General features: G+C 41.7%; 1 protein-coding gene across 1 annotated transcript in view; it reads right to left on the bottom strand.

Moving 5' to 3' along the window:
• Positions 1 to 20,137, bottom strand: part of LOC133664498 (uncharacterized) — a 157,310-nt gene that overhangs the window by 129,846 nt on the left and 7,327 nt on the right. Inside the window, exon 2 of the mRNA XM_062069167.1 lies at positions 9,429 to 9,484. Within this exon, the coding sequence (XP_061925151.1) occupies positions 9,429 to 9,475 (47 nt within the window). The 5' untranslated portion in view covers positions 9,476 to 9,484. The remainder of the gene's footprint in view (positions 1 to 9,428; positions 9,485 to 20,137) is intronic.

Here is a 20,137-nt window from a genome sequence, read left to right as displayed (position 1 = left end):
TTTAAACGGGAATAGCAGATCTGTTCTATGTGTCATACTTGATCATTTCGCGATATTGCCATATTTTTGCTGAAAGGATTTAGTAGAGAAAATCGACGATAAAGTTCGCAACTTTTGCTCGCTGATAAAAAAAGCCTTGCCTGTACCGGAAGTAGCGTGACGTCACAAGCGGTAGTGCTGCTCACAATTCCCGTTGTTTACAATGGAGTGAGAGAGATTCGGACCGAGAAAGTGATGATTACACCATTAATTTGAGCGAGGATGAAAGATTCATAGATGAGGAACGTTACAGTGAATGACTTGAAAGACAGTGATGGACGTATCTTTTTTCGCTCTGACCGTAACTTAGGTACAAGCTGGCTCATTGGATTCCACACTCTCTCGTTTTTCTATTGTGGATCACAGATTTGTATTTTAAACCATTTTAGATACTATATCCTCTTGAAAATGAGAGTCGAGAACGCGAAATGGACATTCACAGTGACTGAACATGTAAATACACGATTAATAATTTAGCTTTGCGAAGCTAAAAAAAAATAGAAGCTAACCTAGCTACGTAGCCAACTTGATAGCAGCAGTCTCAAATGCAGATAGAAACTAAATTTAAAAAAAACCTGACTGGATGGATAGACAGAAGACCAATAATACTATTAAACCATGAACATGTAAATACACGATTAATAATATTCCGCTTGGCGAAGCTAAAAGAACAGAAGCTAACCTAGCTGCGTAGCCAACGCGATAGCATCAGTCTCAAATGCAGATAGAAACTAAATAAAAAAAACCCTGACTGGATGGATAGACAGAAGATCAATAATACTATTAAACCATGAACATGTAAATACACGATTAATAATATTCCGCTTGGCGAAGCTAAAAAAAACAGGAGCTAACCTAGCTGCGTAGCTAACGCGATAGCGCCAGTCTCAAATGCAGATAGAAACTAAATTTAAAAAAAACCTGACTGGATGGATAGACAGAAGACCAATAATACTATTAAACCATGAACATGTAAATACACGATTAATAATATTCCGCTTGGCGAAGCTAAAAAAACAGAAGCTAACCTAGCTGCGTAGCCAACGCGATAGCATCAGTCTCAAATCCAGATAGAAACTAAATAAAAAAAACCCTGACTGGATGGATAGACAGAAGATCAATAATACTATTAAACCATGAACATGTAAATACACGATTAATAATATTCCGCTTGGCGAAGCTAAAAAACAGAAGCTAACCTAGCTGCGTAGCTAACTTAGATGCGGCGGCGGGCGTTGTACGCTTTTGACGACACCCCGGCCGCCATCAGAGTCGGCAAGAAACATATATTTCCCCAAAGTTACGTACGTCACATGCACATATCGACACGCACGTACGGGCAATCGATCAAATGTTTGGAAGCCAAAGCTGTACTCACCGTAGTGTGTCTGTTATCCTGCTCAAAACACAACACTACCTCCTGGTGTTGGTGTTGCTGTAGTCCGCTGCTCCACCGGCTCCAACTTTCTTATTTGCAGTCTCCATTGTCCATTAAACAAATTGCTCAATCGCTTTATTAACAAGCGGTAACTGGTTGTAGTTCAAAAAGTAACGCACACACATACACGAGCTGCTGTTAGCCAAAAGTCACGATCACACACACTCAAGTTCTCCGCCAACTCACTCACACATGCGCGTTCCCCAAACCCTTAAAGACAGTACACTAATGCAAATATCACGGATATTAACAGTATTGTACTTAGCCGCTAAGACACCGATCGATCCCACCTACAACGTTATTCTTTGCAGTCTCCATTGTTCATTAAACAAATTGCAAAAGATTCAGAATACTGTGGAATTTTGTCAAAGAAAACAAGAGGCTTTTCTATCGGGTCCGATGGGGTACAACCACTTCCGTTGCTTTTGTGACGTCACGCGCATAAATCATATCCAAAGGAGTTTTTCAACCGGAAGTGTGGCGGGAATTTTAAAATTGCACTTTAAAAGTTAACCCGGCTGTATTGGCATGTGTTGCAATGTTAAGATTTCATCATTGATATACAAACTATCAGACTGCGTGGTTGGTAGTAGTGGCTTTCAGTAGGCCTTTAACTATGGTGCAATAGCAGAAAGTAAAGCAGAGCAAATTAAACAAAATAAACTGCAAATAGCAGCATCTCCAGAGAGATGAAAGCTATACAAAATCTCACTGGAGACACAAATGGACTTGAACGTCAAAAAGCAAACAGATGTCAATAACAGCACAAGCAGGTATAAAAATATACATAGCTAACACACAGCAAAGAGAGATTTATGTATGTAGGGCGCTAAAAAGAGACAAACAGCCGACGCCTGGTGCTGTCAGGCTCATTTCCGTGCTGCATCATTCACCATGGCGGCGCACGGCGAGGCCAAAAATGGCAGAAAACGCAATGTCGCGCAGCTCTCATGGCGTGATCTCTTGTCAGGCAAACAGATGTTGAAGAGTTGCGAATTGTTGGATGTTTGTAAACAAGTTGAAAATATTCCCCCTCTTAATTTGATGCTCAATGCATCCTGACAGCTAATTCCATTCAGGTGGCGTTGAGATCCCGTGTCACATGTCGGCTCCTTTTCTGCTCACACAGGTGAAGTTAGTTGACGAGCAGAAGCCGATAACTTCTTTGTCGTTCTCCGCCAAAGTGTAATATTATCACCCAAGTCTGACCCCGTCTAACTTTTTACCTGTAATACGCTTGGCGCTGATAAAAGCCCACGTGTGAATGGAGTGTGTGTAACGTCGTTGCTGGCGGCACTAAAGCGAGGTAACAGAACACTTAGAGGGGAAACTGAGACAAAGCTTATTGTGCCTTCTAAATTGCTGGACGGCTCCGGGGCTGACATTCATAACATAACATCACCAAACAAAAAACACATTAAACCGCAGAAAAGCCGAGCAGGTGGCTCTGAGCGAAAACCTGGAATTCAAGTTCCTGGCGACAGCGGCTGACCCAAATTTTCTGGCCTCTTCTTCTCCTTAACATGCTTGTGCAAGCCCGGGCCCCGGGGTGACATATCCCTTACACAGGGATTGCCAGTGCATTTACATGCAAGCATGCTTAATGAGAGATCAACAGCGGCAAAGCGCCTTGAATATAAAGCTTTCTTGTAAAAATAATGAGCGAGCGATTGATCCATACTCAAACAAGCCGGTTTGCTGAGCTAATACCAAAGGCAGATTACAGCCGGTGCCAAAAGTGCCCTGGCGTGCGACGCCTTTCGCTTCCAGGGTCCCCAAATTTGTCATCACATTAGCACATGGTCAAGGAGTACATCCTAGCACTCCCGTAATCTGCTTTCCTGCACAATTAGTCTTCTAGAAGCAGGCTGGAGACTGACAGCCGCCGGGAGGTGGGGGGTATGCTGAGGATATGAGAGGCAAATCACAGAGTTTCATATAAAATGGATAATTTACAGCCAATACAGAGTAATAGTCAAAGGTTATTTCCCTTTTGCCCCTCACCTACTAAATCCCCACATTGGACTCTTGGTTTTCTTTAAAAAAAAATGCTTTGATAAAGCTTTACAATGAGGTTTCCGCAGATTACAAAAGTGCCCTCACTGCCACTGTCTGTGTGTTTTAGCTCAGAAGAGCAGACGATGGAGGACTGGCGGGGGATGGCAACTTTTTTCCTGAATAAAATATGAGATAATTTTATTTTGACAAAGGCAAGTAGACTATTGGCAGAGAGGGAGAACAAAATAGCAGGAAAGATGGAGAAAGGAAGTATTTTTTGAGGAAAGAATAAAAAGAATTCAGTGCTGCAATTCTTGCAAGGGGAAAAAAAACATTGATGACACCCAGTTCCATTCTTCCACTCTCCCCTTTCTCTGCTCCTCGCCTCGCAGCACGGCGGGCTAAGCTGGGAGCTGTAATGTCATTAAATTGCAAATGCTTTTTTTCATTTCCGACACACACTGTTTACTTATCTGGCAAAAACATATGTTGGAAGGAATCCGTTAAATTCTGCCCATTGCCTTGGGTGAAAGTGCAATAGAAACGGGCCCACTGAGCTCCTTCTGTCGTCTCCTTTTAGCACTTTGCCTTATCTACAAGGCTGCTTAGCAGCAAACTGGCGAGTTCAATGAAAAATGAAGATACAGTGCGAGATTAGGGGAAGAACAGTGAGGGGAGAAATGCTTGGAGAGAGGGTCATCCCATTGCAAATGATTTCACTCCTCTCCATCTGCATAAATGACTATTTTTAAGGCATCTCGGGCGTCTGTATATTTTTCTCACTCTGCCACACATTTAATTTCACGCCCCGTGTTCTGAATATGCTTAAATGCATATCTCTGATGCACCTTTAAGCCAGAGGAAAGAGGATGGGGTGGGGTGGAGTGGGGGAGAAACGGTGGTGGCGGCGGGGAGGGTACGAAAGCAAAATTAAAGATAAAATGGTGTGATTTGCACTACAAGTCTATTACTTTATGGCATTTACATATAGTTTACCTCTGCAATTCCAATATTTTTGTCCCCCCCACCCATGCTACATCACTTTCCTATCAGCTTGTATAAATATGTATAAATCTTTGTTAGGAAAGGGGGAAAAAAAAACAGAATTCCTGCCACTGTGCGAGAAAGTTTCAAAAGTGCACTTTTTTTTGCTTCAACTTCTTCCTGTTGGTCCTTTGAGGCTGTCAGCAGACACGCTGGGGGTGTCCTCCCCAGCTTGCCTCGACAAAGACTCAGGATTCAAGGACTTTGTGTGCCATGATCTGCTGACACCTCCCCGCAAACACTGAAAGGAGGGAGTGAGAGGTTGAGGTTGGCTGTAGAGGAAGGGCCTAACGTGAGTGAGAAGAGGCATCCTTATCGCACGAGTGTGTGTGTTGGGGCAGCCCTGTAGCATGGACTCCGAGCATGTCATGCAGATAGACCACAGAGTCCTGTGATGAATAGCGCCTGCAAGACTTCCACCGACGTGCTATCAGGTGCTACAGTGGCGAGGGGGATAAATCCCGCCCCTTCCAAGGCTGAGGATTGGCCGGGAGCGGGTGGTGAAAAGGGACAGGGAGAGACTATTCAGGGCACGATTCCTTACCCTCATTGTCTGCCCGCTTCGATTTGAATGCGCTCACTCAAAGCCGACGAGAGAAGCGCTTCAGTCCGCCGCATTGTTGCCTTTCTTTCAGCGCTTTTCTATTTGCAATTAAATGCATTTCAAATGGAACAACTGTACGGCGAGCGTTGCCGATAAGGAGGGAGAATTCCATTGCCTTTGTAATGGCTTTGCAAATTTGGAGTGCTCTTATTGTGAAAACTAGACAATCAAAACAGAGAACGTAAAAAGAAAATGCCACACAGCTAAAAGTGTCGCTACAATGAAAATTTAATTGCTTTTGGAAATCTCTGTATTTGTTCTTTTAAAGAAAACTGCATCTTAATGCTGCGCTTTGGGAGCTTTGTGTGCAACATTGTGCCTGGACAGCAACATCACACACACAGACAGAGGTCCCAAGCATGGGATGAGATCAGTCAATTAGAATTAATGTCATCTGGTCATTTACAGCTAAACACCCTTCACATGCATTGTGTTTGCTTTGTGTGCACCACGTCGACTGCAAAACCAATCTCATCCCGCAGACATGGAATTTTTTTTTTAAGGATTTGAACGCTGTAAATAACTCCCAAACCCCCTCTTACGAGGTTTACCCCTGCAGCACTTTGTAACTTATCAGGGCTGCCTTGTGCCTCCTCTAATGCCGGCATTATGCTCAAATGTAAATCGGTAAAGCTGCCAGAGTGGTGGGCGGAAATCACTGAAGAAAGACTCACTTGAAGAGGTCGAGCCAATATTCTGATGGGGACACCAGAAAAATAAACAGTAAATAAACAGTACAGTTTTCTTTTTTTAAAGCCAGTGTGTCACTGCTACACATTCTTTATTGTTTTTTAGTGTTGCACGATTTTAAAAAGACACAATCACTTATGACTAAAGATTTGATATAATAGTTACTTTATTGATTGGTGACGACTGAATGAAATTAAGCAACAGAGTACATTACTTGTACTCTGTTGCTTAAGCAAAAGAGTCATAAGACATAAGCTACAATATGAGAAGCTCAGGCCTCGAATTTTAACTTTTAAGGTCAAGGCAATTGTTGCCTTAAAGGAGGGCTCATATTTTACGGCACCAACAATTATTTTCTTTCGAGGCATATATATATATATATATATATATATATATATATATATATGCTGCCAATTATGGCCAAAGTAATAATTAAGATTATTGTTATCAATATTGAAATCATGATTACTGATTGTTAAGTAAAGCAGCGTTGGGGTGTGAATGTTATAACATCATGTCATTTGTAATGTCTAATAAAAAGACTATAGATAAACGTTATCTATATATTTATAGACAAATATTAGGGGTTTTTATTCTTTAATAACATCAACTTCTCAGCTTTTTGTCATTACATGATGCCTTTGTACTGTATCTATTTTTACATTTTGATAAAGAGAGTTTTTATTTTTTTTTAAATTTAAGTTATGTTCATCATGTAGATGATGTATCGGGACAGATCCATTATGAGTTTGAGCAGAAATATGTTGTATAGGAATTAACTATACACAATAAAACGATAACAAAATGATGTCACATGAATGATTTTTGAAGTGACATGAAAAAAAACAATTAGTGTAGACAAAACCTGGTGTTTACTTTTTGATATCAAAATAAAACACAAAGCAGTTTGGCTAATGAAGATGAAGTCTAATAAACAAGCTTTGTTCTTCTCCAACGCCTCCCTAGTGTTTCAATACGACAGTTTGGCCAACAACAAAAAAAAAAACACAGTGATACCTCACACATCGAATAAACAATCTTCACCGCGTTCAATTTGATGAGATGACAAAACATTATAGCTAGTATTGATGTTATTTGAACACTGATACAGTTTGCAGTTAAATAAAGGAGGAGTGAACATCCCAGTAAACAAAGTAAAGACTTTATAAACAAGTTGTGACAACGTTCACGACACGTCGCCTGCTGCAAAACATCAAATAGTTTTCTTCTTCGCTGTATACTTTTAGCGTGGTGACAAGTGCGTCTGTCTCCGATATTGTCCACGCCTGTCTCCATCTAAACACGGCAGTGCGCTCTTAAACGCACGGCGGGAAGCAAGGGAAAATTACGTTAAACCAAGTGCTTGGCTCCGTTTAATCCGAGGGGAAATCTCCGCAGCAAAGTCGGTGTCGTTGGTCCACCATGATTATCAAGCCAAACGACGCTTGTGCGCATGCGCCTGATTTTGTGTTGCCGAAAATGCATTAATAAATCATATCTTGTCCATTAACAAGTAAAAAGTCAAGGGCGGTCACGGCATGTTCTTGCCGCAAATGATGGTCAATTTCTTGGACATTACGGCAAATGACGAGGGCGGTCGCGGCAAATAGCCGTGGTGCTGCGGTAAAATTTGAGCGCTGGAAGCTGAGCTATATCCAGGAAAAAACTCCTGTGCCAAAAAAGATCACTCTTGATACAATCAAATCGATGTGGACATAACACTATCATTTGTTTATTTTGTCAATAAAACAAATATTAAACAATAATTAATTGATCAATGGTTATTTTTTCTCATAATGGATCACATAATATAAGTTAAAATTTCCCTACTTATGACTAAATTGTTAATGTTGGTGTAAAACATATATAATATCGGGCAAAAACACTTTCATTAGCAATTTATGCCATCTAAAATTAATACTGAAACATAAATCAAATAATAGATTATACATTTTCCAAAGAAGATCAAACACATTTGAGTCAATTGTCCATCTGACTTATGACTAAGTTTGATGGTTAGCACATTAAAAATTACACTTACAGTATATCCGGCCTAAGTAAACTTTAATATATTCTGAGTGAATGAGGCCCGAGGCTCTGTTTTGTACTTGTAATTTCCATCTCTAATGTTACAAGAGTCTGATTAGTAATTAGGACAGCCTCATTTAAATGCATGTAATGAGCTTTATAGGTTTCTGTTCCACTGGTGAGTGGATAGCATCTTCACCGATATGAACGCATGCTGACCTCTAACGACGCAACTAGTCGAGTCCTCCAATCGGCTATAGAGTGTAATGAGTTTATCGTGCCATCTCTCACATAATTGACCTCAAGCGTGTTTTTCGTAGTATAACTATTAATCTTATTTTCCAGTGAATAATTTGAGCAGTCTGCAAAGAAGAGAAGTGGCTCACACACAGAGACTGCACGCGGAGGGATGTGTGGCCCCTAGATATTAATTTGGAGATGGATAGGAGTCTTAAAGAGGATTAAAACTCTATACAGGCTACTCATTTCACATGGCTGACTATACCACCCAGGCTACTGTGTGCGCTCCCAGCCGCCGCTCGGCATGGTGGAGATTTTAAATGGTGACAGTTAAAGTACAAAGATGTCCAATCCCAGACTATTTCATGGCATATTTGGCCAGAGCATCCTGAAGGAAATGCAAACTGTCAGGGACAGTTCCAGTTAACTGGTGTCCATCACACACAGCAACACTGCCCTCCTCATTTGTCTACTGGTACTGCACAAACCTTTCTGCTGCCTTCCTGACAAAACAGCATTATTTTCTCCTTAACACTTGAACAGCCTGTCATAATGAATACAAAGAAAAAATAATACTGTAGTAAATACTCACAACTAAAATGATTTCATCCCTAAAACGTGAAAAAAGTATACACTCATACGATGAACGAAGACTGGATCGAAAATAATTAATTCTGAAGATAATTAATTCTGTTTTGATTGACTCTGTCGAATTGGTATTAACAATATATTTATACACAGTAGTTATATTGTTATACTGCAGTTATATCATAAACTGGTTACTGGTTACAGTTTGCGATAAGATCATGAATCATACTGGGAACTGCCTCCTATTTTTCCCCCCTAAATCAGCATAAACAACAACCAAAAATAATAAAAGGAAAGCAATATATTTCTTCAATTAATATTTTAAAAATATCCAAAGACATGCACCTGGGGATAGGTTGATTGGCAACACTAAATTGGCCCTAGTGTGTGGATGTGAGTGTGAATGTTGTCTGTCTATCTGTGTTGGCCCTGCGATGAGGTGGCGACTTGTCCAGGGTGTACTCCGCCTTCCGCCCGATTGTAGCTGAGATAGGCTCCAGCACCCCCCGCGACCCCGAAGGGAATAAGCGGCAGAAAATGGATGAAAATGGATGGATACCATTCATAACAATTACTTTTTACTTGTGCATTAAGGTATTGTCAGATTTTTCACCTGTATATTAACTTAAAAATGTTTAAATAAATCAGGTTTTGTTTGTATTTCATCATATTTTTGTATCTTAAATTCCAAGGCTACAGTGTACTTAGGTACTTTTTTCAATCTCACCCTCTTGTCTGGAAATCCATTGACAGTCACACCTTGTTTTTCCACAGCTCTTTGGCACCATCCTGTGTTGAGGTGGCATTAACCAGCTCTGTAATAGAGAGGTACAAATGTAAATCCGTAAATCAGCATATAATTAATCAAATTATGAAACATCCAGATAAAAAAGTGTCCACTGGATTTATTTCCCCTTAATTCCCCCCAAAACAAAACAAAATCCAGTTCTTCACAGAATAGCACAATTATTCAAATAGGGAAAATAAATTAACTGTATTTTTAAATGTATACAGGGACAATGTTATGAAAAAAATCTCAGTTACACCTTGGTTTATGCCTACAAAACACAAAAAAATGTCAAACGCTTGCAGGTTATGCGTGAAGTGTCAATTTTACAGTATGTAGCGAATCTTCAAATATGCAATCACATGCTTACTCACATATACTTGTCCCGTGAATTATTTTAAACTAAATTATTTTCAACTCCGCTTATCTCTCCTTTGATTTGATTTAAAGTGTGCAGATCGCACCCCACTTTAGCAAGCAAAACAATCTGTGACCAATTGAAATCACATCGGCATCACGGTTCATTTAGTTGCTGTTGTACTCACACTTACAGAGACCTGATAAAAGCACACTCATTTCTACATTCCAGTTGACTCTGGGCAGGAATTCTTTTAATCCTGTTCAGTCCAGTGAAGCTCACAAGGCCTCTTGTTTAAAATAGTCTGTGGTCACACGAGCTTTCCCAAGATGTGTCGACACATAAGAGTATACACTAATTACTTTGAAAAAAACATAATAGGAAAGTCAACAAGGCTGTGAATATAACCTTGTTTTTCCATTGCTCGGAAATGATTGCACATATTGTTGTAAAATAGATGGCACAAAAAGAAATGATGACATCAAGGGCAATGAAACGTGGGTGGATGTGACTCAATTCACTCAAATTAAAGCTTTTGCACAATGCAATGAGCGAAAACGTTGAAATAATTATTTCCTTCATGAGGTACAGTCCTGCGTTTGACAGTAAATTTCATACGTTGACTTACTGCGTCAGCAGTCACATGGAATGCGGCTGGAATGCATCAAACAATGGGTCAGGTCAAAGAGACAAACAGTCATGAGTCTAAGTCACAACCAACTTTGATGCTTTCGTCAACGAGAGTCCAGTCACAAGTGCAACCTCAGGGATGCTCAAGAGAGCCTTGTGATACACTGAAACACACGCATAGTACTGAACAAAGACTCATGACTCTTACTGGTCAAAGGCTGGCGTGCCCATTCCACGGTGGTGGTACCTGTAAGGCACACAACCTAGGCTTGTAAGTAAGTAAGTAAGTACATTTTATTTATGAAGCGCTTTTCACAGATAAAATCACAAAGCACTTTACAAAACATAGGTGAAGTAAAACAACAATTAAATTTAAAACAACAGGGGCAACATCATAAAAAGAATACAAAGTGGATTAACAAATGATAGTTAAAAGGTGCATTAACTAAAAAGAGAACTTTTCAAATGTTTCTTAAAAGATTCGACACAGTCAAGATCACGGAGGGACTGGTGAAAATTGTTCCAGAGTCTGGGAGCTATAGCCTGGAATGCCAGGTCTCCACGGGTTTTAAAACAAGTTCTTGGGATCTTTAGAAGACCCTGGCCTGAAGACCGGAGGCTGCGCCCTGAAGAGTAGGGGCATAGCAAGTCAGTGATGTACTGAGGGGCCCCACCATGCACCAATGTTTGGATCTCTGTTCTTGCAGCAAACATTTGGCCTTATTTGACCGCTTGTATTTGATTAGAGTAAATGACCGATGCGGAGCCGCCACAGAAAATAATGCAAGGAAACACTGACAAGTGTGACATTCATTTGATGAAATTTTCCAAAGTGGAGCAATGCATCTCTGAGGACATGCTTATTGTGTCTTGTAAACTTAAATTACTTATTTCCTTGATACCATGTTTGTTAAAATTAATGAGCATCAAATATGTAAATATATTCTCATGAGGATAAAAACAAATCATATTAATAATTTTAATAAATGTAATAACGGATTAGATTTAGACATAACGCTTTTCTAGACACTCAACATGCTTTACATCAAGAACTGACAACCCACTCCCCATTCACGCATTGAAGTAAGCTACATTTGTAGCCATAGCTGCCCTTGGGTAGAATGACGGAAAGGTAGCTGCCAATTTGCCCCTACGCTCTCTCCAACTACAACCAAACATTCATTCACATTCAGTTCAGTTCAGTTCAGTTTCAGTTCAGTTTCAGTTTATTTCGAACATGCATACGATACAATGTAATGCATCACACAATTCCAGTTGTTTCATTACAGCACATCCAAAAAGGAGTAAGAAGAAGCAGAGCTTATTTAATCCTACCCCTTTTCATACCATAGCAATTGTATCCAATTTCCTTGTTCTCTGTAACAGAACAGTGAACAAATAAATAATAAATGAATAATATACCATAGTAAGCAAACACATATTAAATACATAAATAATCTTTGTCTCAATGGAAAAAAAGGTGGAAAAAAAGGGTTCAAGATGTTCATCATATTCTTGTTCTGTGTACTTTGTGAACACTTGCAGTTTGAACAGTCTTTTAAACTGAATCATATTGGTGCTTTGTTTGATTTCTTTGGTTAATCCATTCCACGATTTAATTCCACATACCGATATGCTAAAGGTTTTAAGTGTTGTACGAGCATACAAATGTTTCAAATTAGATTTTCCTCTAAGGTTATATTTCTCCTCTTTTGTTGAGAAGAATTGTTGTACATTCTTGGGTAGCAGGTTATAGTTTGCTTTGCACATCATTTTAGCTGTTTGCAAATGCACCAAATCGTTGAATTTCAATAATTGTGATTTAATAAATAAAGGGTTTGTATGTTCTTTATATCTAACATTATATATTATTCTAACTTTTTTGTAACACCGTTAATGAATGAAGCGCAGTAGTTTGTAGTTGTTTCCCCATATGTCTACACAATAACTCAGATATGGAAACACTAGTGAGCAGTAAAGAATATGAAGTAATTTTCGGTCTAGAACATGTTTTGCTTTATTCATTATTGATGTGTTTCTTGCTACTTTATGTTGTATATTTTTTACATGAATCAGAATCAGAATAGTTTTTATTGCCATTGTTTGAGAACGGGTTCACAAACTAGGAATTTTTCTTGGTGCAATCGGGCAACATAAAACACATATAACACAGATTTGGTAATAAAAAGAGCTGTAACTGAGCTATCAGATCTTGTTATTGTTCATGTGCCTGATGGCCGAGGGGAAAAAACTGTTCAGGTGGCGGGAGGTGTGGGTCTGGATGGACCGTAGTCTCCTGCCTGAGGGGAGAGGGGAGAATAGTTTGTGTCCAGGGTGAGAAGAGTCAGCTGTGATCCGACCCACACGCCACCTGGTCCTGGAAGAGAACAAGTCCTGGAGGGATGGGAGCTTGCAGCCAATCACCTTCTCAGCAGCACGTAAGATGCGCTGCGGTCTATGCTTATCCTGGACTGTGGCGCCGGGGAACCAAACGGTGATGGAGGAGGTGAGGATGGAATCGATGATGGCTGAGTAAAACTGCACCAGCATCTCGGTCGGCACCTTAAGTTTCCTCGGCTGCTGCAGGAAGTACATCCTCTGCTGGGCCTTCTTGATGAGGGAGCTGATGGTCGGCTCCCACTTGAGGTCCTGGGTGATGGTGGTGCCCAAGAAACGGAAGGAGTCCACAATGGAGACGGGGGTGGGAAAGTCAATCAGGGTGAGGGAGGATGGTGGGGCTGTGACTTTCCTGAAGTCCATGATCATCTCCACTGTTTTCTGGGCGTTCAGCTCCAGGTTGTTGAGGCTGCACCAGGACGCCAACCGGTCCACCTCTGTCCTGTAGGCGGACTCATCGCCATCCGAGATGAGCCCGATGAGGGTAGTGTCATCCGCAAACTTGAGCATCTTTACGGACTGGTGACTGGAGGTGCAGCAGTTTGTATACAGGGAGAAGAGCCAGGGGGAAAGTACACAGCCCTGAGGAGTACCAGTGTTCGTGGTTTGACTGTCCGAGACAATCTTCCCCAGCCGCACATGCTGTCTTCGGTCTGTCAGGAAGTCATTGATCCAACTGCAGAGGGAGTCGGGCACGCTGAGCTGGTAGAGCTTGTCTCGTAGCAGTCCAGGGAGGATGGTGTTGAAGGCAGAGCTGAAGTCCACAAACAGGATCCTAGCGTAGGTTCCTGGGGAGTTCAGATGCTCCAGGAAGAAGTGGAGGGCCAGGTTCACTGCATCATCCAGAGACCTGTTGGCTCTGTAGGCGAACTGCAGTGGGTCCAGGAGGGGGGCGGTGATGTCCTTGAGGTGGGGCAGGACCAAGCGCTCAAAGGACTTCATGACCACAGACGTCAGCGCAACCGGCCTGTAGTCATTAAGTCCTGTGATCCGTGCTTTTTTGGGGACAGGGACAATGGTGGAGGTGTTAAAGCAGGACGGCACGCGGCATAGCTCCAGAGAGGTGTTAAAAATGTCAGTGAAGACAGGAGCCAGCTGATCCGCGCAGTGTCTGAGGGTGGAGGGGGAGACACCATCCGGCCCGGGGGCCTTCCGCGTATTCAGCTTCAAGAACTGTCGGCGTACAGCCTACTCTCAGATGGAGAGGGCCTTTAAAGTCCTGTGATGTCCTTGGAGTCCTTTAACTCCTTTAATAAAGTGCTGGCGTTGGTGGGGAGGGTGATGGTGGGAGGAGCAGAGCTTTGATGAGCTGAAGGCCGTTCATGACGACAGTAATGTATGTTGACGCCCTGAGCGAGAGTCCGGTCATTCAGAGCCTGGGGAGCTCTGGGCTTATAGTTCGTAAGGGCCCTTAGCCCTCTCCAAACGGCCACAGAATCATTGGAGCGGAACTGTTCCTGTAGACGGTTAGAGTACACAGATTTAGCTTTCTCCACTTCCTTGTTGAAGTGGTACTTCGCTTCTCTGTAGGTACTCCGGTCCCCGCTTCTCCACGCAGCCTCCTTCTTCTTGCGCAGCTGTCGGAGCTTGAGGTGTGAACCAGGGCTTGTCGTTGTTATAACAAGCCCTGATGCGCGTTGGAATGATGCACGCCTCATTCAACTGAATGTATGAGGTCACAGTGTCCGTATCCTCGTCCAGATTGTCCGTGGCCGCTCCAAATGCCTCCCAGTCTGTCGTCTCCAAACATGCGCGCAGCTCCTCTACAGCCTCAGCGGTGAAACACTTAATGGTCTTCCTAACAGGTTTAGCCAGTTATAGTCTGTCTGTATGAAGGGATTAAGTGCACCATCACGTGATCTGATAGTCCGAGAGCAGCGCACGGGACTGCATGGTATGCCCTGCTTATTGTAGTGTAACAGTGATCCAAAGTGTTCTCCTCTCTGGTCGGGCATTTAATAAACTGCCTATACTTGGGTAATTCCTGGCTCAAATTTCCCTTGTTAAAGTCACCAAGTACGATAATAACAGAGTCCGTAAAAGACCGTTCCACATGTAAGATCTGGCCTGCAAGCGTGCGCTGAGCGTCATGCACGTCCGCGCTGGGCGGTATGTAGGCAGCCACCAGTATGAATGAAACAATCTCACGCGGTGAGTAAAAGGGCTTACAGTGAATGAAAATATATTCCAGAGCAGGAGAGCAGTGTTGGGTTATCACCGTCACGTCTGTACACCAGTTGCTGTTGATGAAGAAGCAGACTCCTCCGCCTCTTGTTTTGCCGGAGAGCCCCGCATCTCAGTCCGCGCGGAAAAGATGAAAGCCCTCCAGTTGAACCGCGCTGTCCGGGACACTCGCGCTCAGCCACGTTTCCGTGAAGCTCCGTGAGATTTCCAATTCATTTTATCATCTATTATTACACCCAAAATGTGTTTTCTTTTACCCTTTCAATATTTACTCCGTCTATCTGTATTTGTGTTTGACTTTCTCTTCTACTGTTACCAAATAGCATTAAAGGCCTACTGAAATGATTTTTTTTTTATTTAAACGGGAATAGCAGATCCATTCTATGTGTCATACTTGATCATTTCGCGATATTGCCATATTTTTGCTGAAAGGATTTAGTAGAGAAAATCGACGATAAAGTTCGCAACTTTTGCTCGCTGATAAAAAAAAGCCTTGCCTGTACCGGAAGTAGCGTGACGTCACAGGAGCTAGGATTCCTCACAATTCCCCGTTGTTTACAATGGAGCGAGAGAGATTCGGACCGAGAAAGTGATGATTACCCCATTAATTTGAGCGAGGATGAAAGATTCGTAGATGAGGAACGTTACAGTGAATGACTTGAGAGGCAGCGATGGACGTATCTTTTTTCGCTCTGACCGTAACTTAGGTACAAGCTGGCTCATTGGATTCCACACTCTCCTTTTTCTATTGTAGATCACAGATTTGTATTTTAAACCACCTCGGATACTATATCCTCTTGAAAATGAGAGTCGAGAACGCGAAATGGACATTCAGTGCCTTTTATCTCCACGACAATACATCGGCGAAATGCTTTAGCTACGAGCTAACGTGATAGCATCTTGCTTTAACTGCATATAGAAACAAAAGAAATAAACCCTGACTGGAAGTATAGATAGAAAATCAACAATACTATTAAACCGTGGACATGTAAATACACGGTTAATGCTTTCCAGGCTGGCGAAGGTTAACAATGCTGTGCTAACGACGCCATTGAAGCTAACTTAGCAACCGGACTGCACAGAGCTATGCTAAAAACATTAGCTCTCCACCTACGCCAGCCAGCCCTCATTTGCTCATCAACACCCGTGCTCACCTGCGTTCCAGCGATCGGCAGAAGGACGAAGGACTTCACCCGATGCGTTTGGCGGCCCGGAGACGTAGGAAGTCAAGGTGAAGTCGGCGGCTAGCGCGGCTAGCGCGGCTAGCGCGGCTAGCGCTCCAACAAAGTCCTCCTGGTTGTGTTGCTGTAGTCCGCTGCTAATACACTGATCCCACCTACAACTGTCTTCTTTGCAGCCTTCATTGTTCATTAAAAAAATTGCAAAAGATGTCCAGAATACTGTGGAATTATGAAATGAAAACAGCTTTTTGTATAGGATTCTACGGGGTACCATAACTTCCGTTACTCGGACTTCGTCACGCGCATACGTCATCATACCGCGATGTTTCAGCCGGATATTTCCCGGGAATTTTAAAATGTCACTTTATAAGTTAACCCGGCCGTATTGGCATGTGTTGCAATGTTAAGATTTCATCATTGATATATAAACTATCAGACTGCGTGGTCGGTAGTAGTGGCTTTCAGTAGGCCTTTAATATTATTATTCATGCACCAGTGTGAGCAATACTGGGCGCAAGGTTGGTGGAGTGTCTTGCCCATGGACACGACGATAGTGACTAGAATGACGGAAGCTGGATTTGTACCAGAAACCCTCAAGTTTCTGGATGGCTGCTCTACCATCTGAGCCACGCCGCCACACAAATGATCAAAATGATCAATATCCTGTGTTTTGTCAGGGTGCTATCACACTAAATGGTAAATGGGTTGTACTTGTATAGCGCATTTCTACCTTTTTTAAGGAACTCAAAGCGCTTTGACACTATTTCCACATTCACCCATTCACACACACACATTCACACACTGATGGCGGGAGCTGCCATGCACGGCGCTAACCAGGCCCATCAGGAGCAAGGGTGAAGTGTCTTGCTCAAGGACACAACGGACGTGACTAGGATGGTAGAAGGTGGGGATTGAACCAGTAACCCTCAGATTGCTGGCACGGCCACTCTCCCAACTTCGCCACGCCGTCCCCCCCACACTAGTCCATACTGTTGTTTACTTTCTGTTATCACGATGATCAATTTCTTAATAGTCACCACTCATATGTTGAGGAACACATACAATGTACGCGTTAGATAAATCATATTCATCAGTGCAATGTCAAGTAGAATCTCTTTCCACAAATGTTTTTTAAGTCAATGACGGTTTGAAAACAAAATGAAGAATAGGTAAATAATTGTGAGATGCCGGTATTTTTCTTAATTGATAAAGCTTTATTCGTTTCCGTAGAATGTAGGATCAAAATCTATTTCTAACATTTCAAAAAGTCCATACAAAGCTTGCAGACAGCTGCTGCACACATATTTTCCGGTTGCATTTTCAAAGATCACTTACTTTGCATGCATAATGCAATTTTTCTGCCTGGTTTTGAGCGTACACAAGCCTTGTAATTGAGGCCCCGCGTCTTAGTTCTAAGTTGATTTTTGGACTCTTTAATGTATTTTCAAAATATCTTTGTGATTACTTTATATCAAAAAACCATACTCATGTGCACACGCATGACCAGAATGCATGTTAAAAATCAGGCAGTGACATAGGAAGAAGAATGATTAAACATTTAAAACATTACATAGCTTTTTTGCATTTAGTTGGCACAGGTTTACTCTTGCTCCCCATAGATTAAAATGAAAGTGGGTGTTACTCGCCAATCAGTGTTTCCCATAAACTGCCAAGATACCTGTGGCGGTGGGGGCGTGGCTATGGGCATGGTCACATGACATCATCGAGTAATTTGCATAATTTACTACAATGATATGATTTTCTCTAAAAAGGCTAAAAAAATGTATACTTACTAACTAATGATAACAGTTTTGTTTTAAACGTCCATCCATCCATCCATCCATCCATTTTACAATATAATTACAACACTTTATGTACATATTTATACACAGATTTGAACAATAAGTTATTCACTGAAATATATTTATTAAATGTGGTTCTTACAAAAAATATATCCTATAAAATATAAAAGCTAAAGTGTCTCTTAAAGGCCTACTGAAATGATTTTTTTTTATTTAAACGGGGATAGCAGATCTATTCTATGTGTCATACTTGATCATTTCGCGATATTGCCATATTTTTGCTGAAAGGATTTAGTATAGAACAACGACGATAAAGATTGCAACTTTTGGTATCTGATAAAAAAAAGGCTTGCACCTACCGGAAGTAGCGTGACATAGTCAGTTGAACATATACGCAAAGTTCCCTATTGTTTACAATGATGGCCGCATGAAGTGAGAGAGATTCGGACCGAGAAAGCGACAATTTCCCCATTAATTTGAGCGAGGATGAAAGATTTGTGGATGAGTAAAGTGCAAGTGAAGGACTAGTGGGGAGTTGAAGCTATTCAGATAGGGAAGATGCTGTGAGAGCCGGGGGTGACCTGATATTCAGCTGGGAATGACTACAACAGTAAATAAACACAAGACATATATATACTCTATTAGCCACAACACAACCAGGCTTATATTTAATATGCCACAAATTAATCCTGCATAAAAACACCTGCGTGTTTGTTATGCTAGCTCCTAGCTCCTCTGCTAGCTCCTAGCTCCATAGAACACGCCAATACAATTCAAACACCTGATCAACACACACAATCACTCAGCCCAAAAGACCGTTTACCTAACCCAAGGTTCATAAAGCTTATATATTTTTAAAAAGTTACGTACGTGACGCGCACATACGGTCAAGTTATCGAATGTTTAGCAGCCAAGGCTGCATACTCACGGTACCTGATATTCAGCTGGGAATGACTACAACAGTAAATAAACACAAGACATATATATACTCTATTAGCCACAACACAACCAGGCTTATATTTAATATGCCACAAATTAATCCTGCATAATAACACCTGCGTGTTTGTTATGCTAGCTCCTAGCTCCTCTGCTAGCTCCTAGCTCCATAGAACACGCCAATACAATTCAAACACCCGATCAACACACACAATCACTCAGCCCAAAAGACCGTTCACCTAACCCAAGGTTCATAAAGCTTATATATTTTTAAAAAGTTACGTACGTGACGCGCAAGTACGGTACGGTACGTGTTATGCTAGCTCCTAGCTCCTCTGCTAGCTCCTAGCTCCATAGAACACGCCAATACAATTCAAACACATGATCAACACACACAATCACTCAGCCCAAAAGACCGTTCACCTAACCCAAGGTTCATAAAGCTTATATATTTAAAAAAAGTTACGTACATACGCAAAAAAAAGCCAAAGCTGCATACTCACAGTAGCACGTCTGCGTCTTTGTCATCCAAATCAAAGTAATCCTGGTAAGAGTCTGTGTTGTCCCAGTTCTCTACAGGCGTCTGTGTATCCAAATCAAAAGTCCTCCTGGTTAGAGTCTCTGTTATCCGAGTTCTTCCATCTTGACTGCATCTTTCGGGAATGTAAACAAAGAAGCGCCGGCTGTGTACTGTTGTGGCTGACTACGTTCGAAAAATACGTCCATTTCGCACCGACAACTTTCTTCTTTGCTTGCTCGGCTTCCTTCTCCATAATGCAATGACCATGATTGAAACAGATTCACGAACACAGATGTCCAGAATACTGTGGAATTATGAAATGAAAACAGAGCTTTTTCGTATCGGCTTCAATGTGGAAGGCATACCCGTGTTCGTCGGGCTACGTCACACGCATACGTCATCCTCAGAGGCGTTTCGAACCGGAAGTTTAGCGGCAAATTTAAAATGTCACTTTATAAGTTAACCCGGCCGTATTGGCATGTGTTATAATGTTAAGATTTCATCATTGATATATAAACTATCAGACTGCGTGGTCGGTAGTAGTGGGTTTCAGTAGGCCTTTAAAGCTCTGCCCCTTTAATTAGTGCATACTAAATAATTTAACTTTAGCCTACTACTACAACCATATTATTTACCAGCAACATAAAGTGAAACAGAGGCAGAGGTGTCCTGC

Source organism: Entelurus aequoreus, linkage group LG14 (assembly GCF_033978785.1).
Source record: "Entelurus aequoreus isolate RoL-2023_Sb linkage group LG14, RoL_Eaeq_v1.1, whole genome shotgun sequence".
Classification (NCBI taxonomy): Eukaryota; Metazoa; Chordata; class Actinopteri; order Syngnathiformes; family Syngnathidae; genus Entelurus; species Entelurus aequoreus.
Note: the sequence above shows the minus strand (reverse complement) of the source record. Positions and strands in the feature narration are given on the sequence as shown.